The sequence below is a fragment of the Ruditapes philippinarum genome, unplaced genomic scaffold (genome assembly GCF_026571515.1).
Source record: "Ruditapes philippinarum isolate M1 unplaced genomic scaffold, ASM2657151v2 ctg5010_1_1_1_1, whole genome shotgun sequence".
Taxonomy (NCBI): Eukaryota; Metazoa; Mollusca; class Bivalvia; order Venerida; family Veneridae; genus Ruditapes; species Ruditapes philippinarum.
In genome coordinates, this window is record NW_026855812.1 from 104449 (window position 1) to 114196 (window position 9748).

The 9748-nt window shown below is 30.1% G+C and overlaps 1 protein-coding gene across 1 annotated transcript; it reads right to left on the reverse strand.

Annotated features, from left to right (window-relative positions):
* Window positions 1-5836: 5836 nt before the first annotated feature.
* LOC132744462 (voltage-dependent calcium channel gamma-5 subunit-like) lies at window positions 5837-9545 on the reverse strand. The gene is made up of 3 exons (XM_060733182.1): window positions 8912-9545; window positions 8506-8640; window positions 5837-7887 (listed from the first exon to the last, which is right to left on the reverse strand). Exons 1-3 carry the CDS (start codon window positions 8913-8915, stop codon window positions 7586-7588), a joined length of 441 nt encoding a protein of 146 aa, XP_060589165.1. The 5' UTR covers window positions 8916-9545; the 3' UTR covers window positions 5837-7585.
* Window positions 9546-9748: the final 203 nt, after the last annotated feature.

Here is a 9748-nt window from a genome sequence, read left to right on the forward strand (position 1 = left end):
AACGTAACTGAAAAAGTTTGACCGTTGATAAGGGACTTTGTCAATTTACTAACAAAAATATAACTAAATAAATAAATAAAATAAATTGTGTCGATTTATTACTCAAATATAATTAATATTCGATTAATTGATAAGCTATCATATTAAATACATTTTATTTTTCATAAGTTGTAGCTGTAATCCGGTGCTAGGAACATGATTGGTACCTTACACTTAACACTACGGTCTGTCAAACCGAGCCTGCAACAATTTCAATTTTGTCATTTTGGAAGTTCTTTAGGGATTACATTTTTTTATTTATTAAACGCTATCATGAAAAGGTGATGTGCCATTCAATTAAAATGTTTGCCCATATATATATTCATTTCTAAAACTGAACAGTAGCCATTTATTAGATTTGTGGTCAGGAAAAATCTATTTAAAGACGTGTGCCATTTCAATTCTTATACATCTGAAATCTGATCAAAACGGACAAAGTTATCATTGATTAACACATTTTATTTTGTATCAACTTAGTTATCTTGTAATCTTTATCTTGTGAATGTCCTCTTTGAATCCAAGAAGAAAGTGTTTGAGTTTTTTTTCTTTCTTTTAGGATTGCAAACTATTTGCCAACTGCTGAGAAATAAAATGTGCCTGATGTACCATATTTTGCGTAAATGTAATCCGTATGGCATTACAAAGTTAAGCATCTTTAAAGAGAAATTGTTCAGATATGATGATGATGAATGTTAATAATCGGCATAGAAAATGTTATTACAACATGTTTTCTTTTAAGAAATGAAAAACAATAACAAGGAAAATAATTGCAATATCTATATTTTGCAGTTATATAAGTATTATTATCAATAAATTAATAATTTCTCTTGTCTAAACACTTAAAATAATTTTTGCAATCTCTTGTAGGACTTTACAAAGAAACGTGCATACTCAAAGTGTTAAATTGGTGTTTAAATATGTTCAAAACCTATATTTTCCAGTGCGATATTGTCTAAAATCTTACATTTATTTGTTTGAATAACATCCATGTAGTATTCTAAAAATCAGGTCATCTTTCTTCTCAGTAAAATGGCTTCATGTGTAAGAAAATCACAAAATAAGGAAGTATTTGACATTTCCCCGAGCGTCAAATTGTTGTAATCACGTTAGATTCAGTACATTTCAAGACTCTTTTTAATGATTTCATTCAAGTACATCTGTCAGTAAAAGCAATCACGAGTACGCTCTGTACTCAAAATTAAATTACAAGAAACCATCAGTCGTTAATGTTAACAAATTTAAGTTGTGTAAATCTAATCTATATTTTTCCTGGTTGTTATTTCATTTTTGTTATTTCACACGCCACACATATGAACTTATACGTTTAAATGATTAAATAACCTAAAATGGTAGTACTACAAAAATTTATATGATTTCGATCAAAGATATCAATAATATTATGCTGAAAACCTAATACAGAGTTTCTTTTGCAATTTAGTTTTTACGTGCAATTTGTCATACATAATTATAATATAATAGTTGAGAAAATATATGAAGCCATTGTATGTGTGTTTGAACTTAGTGTATGTAGTTCGCACGTGTCCTTGCAACATACTCATTTCAAAATATCAATGTTTAGTGTGACATATAAAGGAAAGCAGCAGATGAAAACGTATTAGAACATAATACAAATAACGTATGCTTTCATTACAAAAATTCAATATATTCTGTGCATTATGCGCCTCACGGTTGGTACACCCTAAATTATATACAATAATTCCCAAAAGCATATTCTGAATTCTTTAAGTGTGCATAGTCTGACTCGAAGTACATACTTAATGACAGACTGTAAATGTCAAAATACTCTTACGGAATACAATTATTTCTGAGCAGCATATTTCTTGAAAATCAAATAAGTGAGACGTTTATTTCCATCAGATATTGAACAAATATTGGTAAAGACGTTTGCAACGGTACTTCACTACAGGGCGCGTCGTCATGTTTAGAAGAGTACAAACTGCGTACCGTATTAAAGCTGGGGTGAGTACGTACAAAACATTAACAAACTCTGTTTTGATATTCCTCTTTTACGGGTTGGTATACGAACATTCAGTTATAAACATTGAATGCATTTGAAGTTGTTAACGTAATATATTATGATAAACAAGATCAACAAGGAAAGGCGGCGTTCATTGAATGCAACCCCCACACGACCCAGTAACAATGAGAAGCGACCAGGAGCCCAGGAGGACCCAAGACAAAAACAGGACATGGCACAGGCAGAACATGAGCAGGATAATCACTTTAATAATACATAAAAGGAAATATTAGTAACCGACAAGAAAATCAAATACAATTGATTGATTAATAGGCCCACAACGTGAAAAGGCACAGTTTACTCATGTAATGTTCATACAATTTGTATAACAGGAGATAAATAATTTTAGATACACGCTGATTTATTTTCATCAAATGAGCAAGTTACAAAACAAAATAAAACATCGGCAACACAGTTTTACCATCTAGTAGAGAGTTATGGTGCAATATTTGACATTTTTATCATTTAACTTATTACGCTTCAATCTTTAAAAAAACATATATATTCATTATACAACACTCTTATTAGTGCATACAAATAGAATAGAAATATTATATTTTTCATAATAGTATACTTTTTGATAGCTAAAATAAGTTCTATTTAAATGTTAGATTCTGCAATAGCCGTTTCAAAGGAGCATGGACGGTAATGGTTCCATGTTAGGTGACCTTTTAAATTGCAAATTCACTGTTTTGTTTCTTTTGTTGTTTATAATTTTCCAATATTTTGCATCGATAATAACAGAATTTTCTACTTATTGTATACGCTATACTTAATATACAGTCTGGCGCGCTACGCGTTTTAAATAACATATCGCGGCTACAGATTTCCAAGATATACTGGTATGTCCTACTAATAAAGGCAGGAAATCGTGAAAAAGAGATAAATTTGAAACATTGTCTGTATTCAAATAATGAATCATCGACAATCGAGAAAATAAAAGTCAATTCCGGTTTCGCAATGCTTCTGAGCTACTTAATCACTCACGATACACTACCATGTTTCTTTATTTGATACTAGTTCTAGTTATTTCCAGAAAGGGATCTCGAGAAAATTTTACATAAATTTATTTATATGTCTAAATATAGACGTGATACAAATTATAATAGATTTGGCAATATATAACATCATTCTAAAGGCCAATTGTGTCTCTGAAATGCTATCATTTTTATTTCTCAATACATTTTTATGTTTGGTATCTTGTTACAGTTTCCTTAAATAATTTATTCGTTATATATATGATATTTTGCTTCTTTTGCCCTGTTGGCAATTGGATTAATGATACCGAATGAGTATTTTGTATAGACCTTTGTGGGACATTACTGCACGTTCTGTGCTACATATTGTTCAGTGCTTTCAATGTGTTTTTGCTGAAATCATACAGGTGTTAATGTATTGCAAGGGTCATTTAGATGTTAAAACTTCTACAGGCAGATCTTTTCTAGTCAATAGTACATTGATTCATGAGTGATGTTAAGACGTTTGCAACATTTCCTCGGGGGTATGAACTCTTTGTAAAGTTAAACCTCGGAAAGGTTTCAAATTAGTATGTTGACAGATTATCTATACACTAATACACAAATAAAATTTAAAATGATAAAAATACAATGAAATTAGCTTCTTTTACCACAGTGACTTAACTATAAAATTGTGTAAAACATTCAAACACAAACTAAGGTGTTATAATTAGATCTGTGTTGCTTTTAATAAAAACGTTTGTTTTTCAAGTCAAAAATTAAAGCAGTAAATCGACTTTTGAATAATTTGACCACAAATCTGTGTGATCGAAATGGGTTTAATATTAATAAAATGGTATTGTAAGAAAAGAATCGAGAGCGGAAATACCAAGACGATATTTTGTACTCTTATTTAATAGTTTCACAAACTTTGATTCATGTTCACATATTGTTGTTGTAGGTATCAAGTTAAAACTGTGACCTTCTAAAGAGGAAATACAAAAAGTCGCAATTTTATACATGTTAATTCTAACTTTCTAAAAAAAGGTGAACCTATCCATAATATCTACATCCAAAAAAAGCTTATATTGAACGCAATGAGTGCAGATATATATATATATATAAATTTGGTAAGAAAATGAATGTCAAAGTGTGGTATCTCTTCCTTAAGTGTATCTTTCAAAAGTATGAATTTTATAGCTATAGCAATTTCATTTAATTCTTAAATATTTCCTTTTATGACTGCATTGGATATAAGGGGCGTTCTTGGTCGAATAGTTAATGTTGGTGACTTCAGACCACTTGTCCCATGACGTTGTAGGTCTGAATCCCACCAGGGACTTGGATTCTTTCGTGTGAGGTTTTTTTCAGCTATGTAACAGAACGTCGGTGGTTCCACTGAGGTACCCGCTCGAACTTTGTTGGTGTGACAAAAAAAAAGACAAAAAAAATATCACAGCATGTACGCTGTTATTAGTATACAATAATGATCTGGAGCTATATCATCATAATATATAAATTATATCACGACTGCAAATGAACAAGATATCGTCACAATCATTTTATGTAAACAATGTGTAAAGAACGTTCTGTAAGAAAAATATTTAATCGAATACCCCTTGAAATTACATTTTAGGATCTTCGAAAGGAAAAATGCATTTTTGGTATCTTATTTTATATGAGATAAAGATGTCATAATCATGTACCGAATATATGAAAATGTTACTTTTTATCATGAGATGTTAATATAAAATGTAAAAAATATTATTTCAAAAAATATATTTCTCAAGGAATTATTATTTCAATTTATCATTGAATAAAAAACGACAAAATTTAACCGTATATTACAATGCACTTTATACCATTGACATTGAGAAGCCAATTGTGTCCGAATGAATCCTCTTATTAAATCAAATTTAGCAATCTGGTATAAATTTACCCTCTGAATAAAGGTCTTTCTGAGAACAATAACCCTACTTAAAATAGTAGAAAAGTGTGTATTGCTTGTAGAAACTATGCTACAGAACGATACAAATTAGAACATTTACGAAATGAAAGCTTTTTTTATCTTTTCCAACGGAATTTAAACGAAGCTTTCATATATGCTCTCTAATTTCGTAACATGTATTTGTTTAAACTTTTCTGTATACTTGACACTTAGATATCATGATGTATCGGTTTTATTATAAATGATTATATCGCATTACATATCTATTCTATATTCATAATTTCATGTTTCATATATCATTGAATAACGGATGGGAAATTAATCCGGTAAGTATTTTTGAAATAATTGTTGCTGTGAGCAGCTGATTGTTCTACGGATGGTCGCTATGCAGAGGTGGAACAGTAGGACAGATCAAGAGCTGATACAAAGGGTGAACCTCTTTGAGAGAAATAAATACAGTAACAAAAATTATTTGAAGCAGGATGTTTTAAATATAACAAAGGAAGAGAAAAAGGTATTCTCATTTTATTAAAATTGTGCATCATAATACGTGAAACAGATATAAAATATATGTACATGTTTTGTAAGAAACAAATGTTAAATGTATTTTCAATTGGGAATCTTTATCTAAACACTAGTTATTCACTTAAAAATGTCAAGTCAAGTCAAATAATTTATTGGCAAAAACATATACATGTTCATCGCCAAGTAACATTGTAATGAATCGATTTCCTTGACACTGTAACAGGAATGATAAACACTCAAAGACAACTTGATAGCGAACAATAAGCAAGGCATACTACTTCTTTCATTTAAATGCCGGCCGTGAAAACTTGCCGACCATAATATTTGACAGTACAACAAATATGTTCAAATTAAAAGCTATGTCACAGTGTCTGCAAATTATGTTTGAACTCAGCATATAAAATCATTGAACCGTATCTATTTAAAACAATTATTTACAAACATAATTCAAAACAAATAAAAATAAAGATGCATTTCACAATGCTAAAACTTTGGAAAGAAAATCACATAATGCATCAACATTAAGAGTTTAATACTTTTGTTTACTTGGTTATTTTTGCACTTTATGGTTATGGAGATATGTGGTCATCTTCGGGTATACCGAAAGTTCGACAAATACTAAAATTCTAAGGTCTATGTTTATGCATGTAGTTTAGATAAGACTTAGTTAAACAGCATTTTTGTAATTTACAGGAAATAACGAAACAAATCTGTAGTGTCACTGAGAAGTTTGAGTGAAACATGTATATACAGAAATATCAAACTTAACTGTGTATATTACTCCCAGAAACTTAATTCAATATCTTAATAAATCTGGAACGATTGAATAAAACCCATAATTATCAAAACAGCAAAAATTTTAAGTCTTGCTAACTCGTTTTTTGATTGTGAGCGGAAGTAAAAATGCAAGCTAAGGTCCTCACTCCTCCAACTTCCCGCTCCCCCCTTCTGGCACAGACATAAGCATTATTCAATATTTAAACATCAAATGGTAGAATTTTGAATAAACAACTTCGGCAAACATCAGCATATGTGTCCATAATCATGTCAAGGATATCTCTTTTTAATTGCTTGATTGGAAAACTTTGAAGATTTGTTAATTAATCCGGACCTTACAAAATGACACTGTGTTATGCGTAGCTCGTAAATATTCATACCCAAAGAACTCATTTTCCGAAAATAATGACGACATTTTTGACAATAAATTATTCATTTTCTCTCATTTTCCTCTAAATTAAAAACAAAAAGGTCGTTTAACACTGTTCGGTGCGAAAGCGCAATATAAGTAAAATGAAATTATTGCAAAATTCAACACGCAGTTTCAAAAGTTTTATGTTAGGATTTATAGCAAAGCAAGTAAAATTTGTACGCATCTTTCGGTCCTATTAAATCGTGCAGTAACACAGTGACACAATTGTATCGACACAAAAGGAGCTTAAATTGTCATAAAAAAGATTTTATTTTCATTTCATTGCCAATTTGCAAACAGTTTTACACTGTTTATTCTTTTTTGTGATATATCTCGCAGTAAAAGCGTCGCTAAAAAGGACGTTCAAGACAAATGCAAATCTCCACTCATAGATAGAAATAAACATGATTACCAATACATTTGACTCACTTCTTGCTTGTAACTTTATATATACACCTGTTACCTTTGAATGTCACTACACTAATGAGTTCTATTGAGACTTATGTATATTTTTGAAGCAACTCTCTTGCACACTTAATTCTAATAATCACTAGTTATTGATCAATGTAGTCACACTTTTAATACATGAGTGTCAACATTGTGTACAGCATTTTAGTCAATTATATTTGTTCTGCTTTATTTAAAAGGCAACCAAAGTGGAATCGTTACTTATACAAATAATCCCTTGGAAAAGTCGGTTGTTACATATATCACAATGTTTGTCATATTTCTGTTAAGATGAGCAACTAGTCGTTTACTTTGTACGAACAATGAAAGGCTCCTTTTGAGTATTTATCGTTGTTCTCCTCACAAATATTGGATTTGCCTTATGGAAATAAGTAATCTTATAAACAAATATCAAAGTAATAGTCCAATATTGGTTCCTTGCTTTACATAACAATCGTCGGATTCGTTGCTCCATCATCATTATCGTCTTTATCTGTACTTTCCAATTTGTCTTCAAGTCCTGGAATTATCCTCACCATGTCGTCGGTAGTTGAATTCCTTTGCATAAATTGAGTCACAAACACAACAGCCGTCGCCTCTGCTATCATGAACGCCATTCCAGCAAAGAAAAATGACCACCCGTATTCATATTCAAACTGTTTGCCTTCTTTGTCTTTGGTTCTATGACCAACTTCGTCGTTTATTGCAGATATATAAAAGATTATGCCTACAGCTAATGTTAGGCCTGTAAACAGAAAATGATGTCTTTTCATCGATTACTTTCAACAGTTATTAAATATTTTATCTGGTATGTTTTAAGTGTGATATGAAGATGTTTAAAAAATGTTTCTATACAGTTTTCATAAAAAATGAGAAATAGATTTAATTTTTTTGCGCTGTAACTATCATTTTTATGAATTGAATGGCAAAAGTGAAGATGGCAATGCCGTTATCAATCAATATCCATTTTTTTATATAAATTGTTGTTAATTAACATCTACTCCATTCAATTTTGTCAGAAATTGAATAAATCGATAAAAATTATTCAGCTGATATTTATTGTTATCAAATAATAATATGAATGAAGGATATATTGATTAAAATATTTAAATTTAGAGACTTCATCATTGGACAGGAGACCACAAAGTATTCAGGAGAAAGTTTAAAAGCAAAAATATGGAAATTTAGTCAAGACTTCATCCTTTCATCAAGAATTTCATTGTAAGCCAAAATTGATATTGATGTTTTTGTGTGATGTCTAAAATGGTCTTCAAATATTTCACGTTATCACATTTTGTCATGTTTATCACCATATTAACATTTCTCTGGTGTTAAAAATGTTTGTGATATTTTACAGAAATACCTCCAAGTATAGACACTACAGCTGCCAAAAGAGTCTTGATGTCTCGTCTGATATTGCCAATAATTCCCAGGATAACAGCTATTGTTATCATTACCAATGCCACCACTGGAAACATCGCAGCCATCCTTGTAGCTCCTAATGCAGATATAAAATATTAAGAACATTGAAACTGCGTCTGATTGGGTGATTTATGGAAAATATTAAAATGAATTCAAGCTTGTTTACTGTTGAATCAATGCATGTGTTTGTTTTTTAATCACAAGGTTGTTTTAGTAATGGAATAAAATAATCTTATTGCTAAGCGTTTCTTTACTCATTTTTTTTTCATTTTATGAATTAAGAAATAAAAAACAAAATCGTAGTTCAACCTTCTAGGGTTTTTCATCATCGACACTAATATACCTACTCATGATTGCAAACGACGTTTGCTGTGACTCAACTCTTTCAGTATCAGAATGTACAGCATCATAAGACGCACATACTTTTTTTCCATCTCCTGCAAAAATTCAAGAATACTTGTTTTCAAAACAAATAGTGTGTTTTTACGTGTATGATTTTATTCCTGCTATTAAAAGTACAAAAAGTTCTAACCTAAAAGGGTAAAAATAGTGTGCAGTATCAAGAAATTAATTCGCATATAAGAAACAAATGTAACGTAAGGAATGTCAAATTAAAAAAAAATGGTCATTGGCAGTTTTTAAAGATATTTATGCTTAATACAAGTATTGATTAAATTAGTTAGTATTCATGCTTAGAGATAAGAAAATAAAAGCAATGTTATAAGTACCGTTAAAAGTTCAGCATTTTAACATGATCTCACTAACTGAATGGTTTACAATGTCAAATGATAGAACACAAAGCTATGTTAGTTAAGAACAAAATGTTCTTTGAAAGTGAGTATTAACATCAAAATGTTTTATAAAAAAGTGATTAATGACAACGATGATGAGAAAAATTATTTGAAATACAGTGTTAAGTCAGAATTATACACAGATCGAAGAAGTTATCAACTGTTCAGAGCATTCATTTTCAATCACCAAACACGCGAAATAGCGTAACAATAATCCAAGCCGTGAAGCATTTACTGACTCCATAAGTATCAAATTTCAAAATTTTATTCCCGTAAATAATTAATATATGTATGTATGTATGTATGTTATAATAGTATAGTCATTCTCATATTAACACAAGAATGTTTCTTAATACTTAATTTTAACATTTACCAATGTTAATGTTGAACTCC

Coding starts and splice junctions, on each gene's coding strand:
- LOC132744462 (XM_060733182.1), bottom strand. Junction 7,888..8,505: donor TGTAGTGTCTATACTTGGAG/GTATTTCTGTAA, acceptor TTCTGTTTACAG/GCCTAACATTAGCTGTAGGC.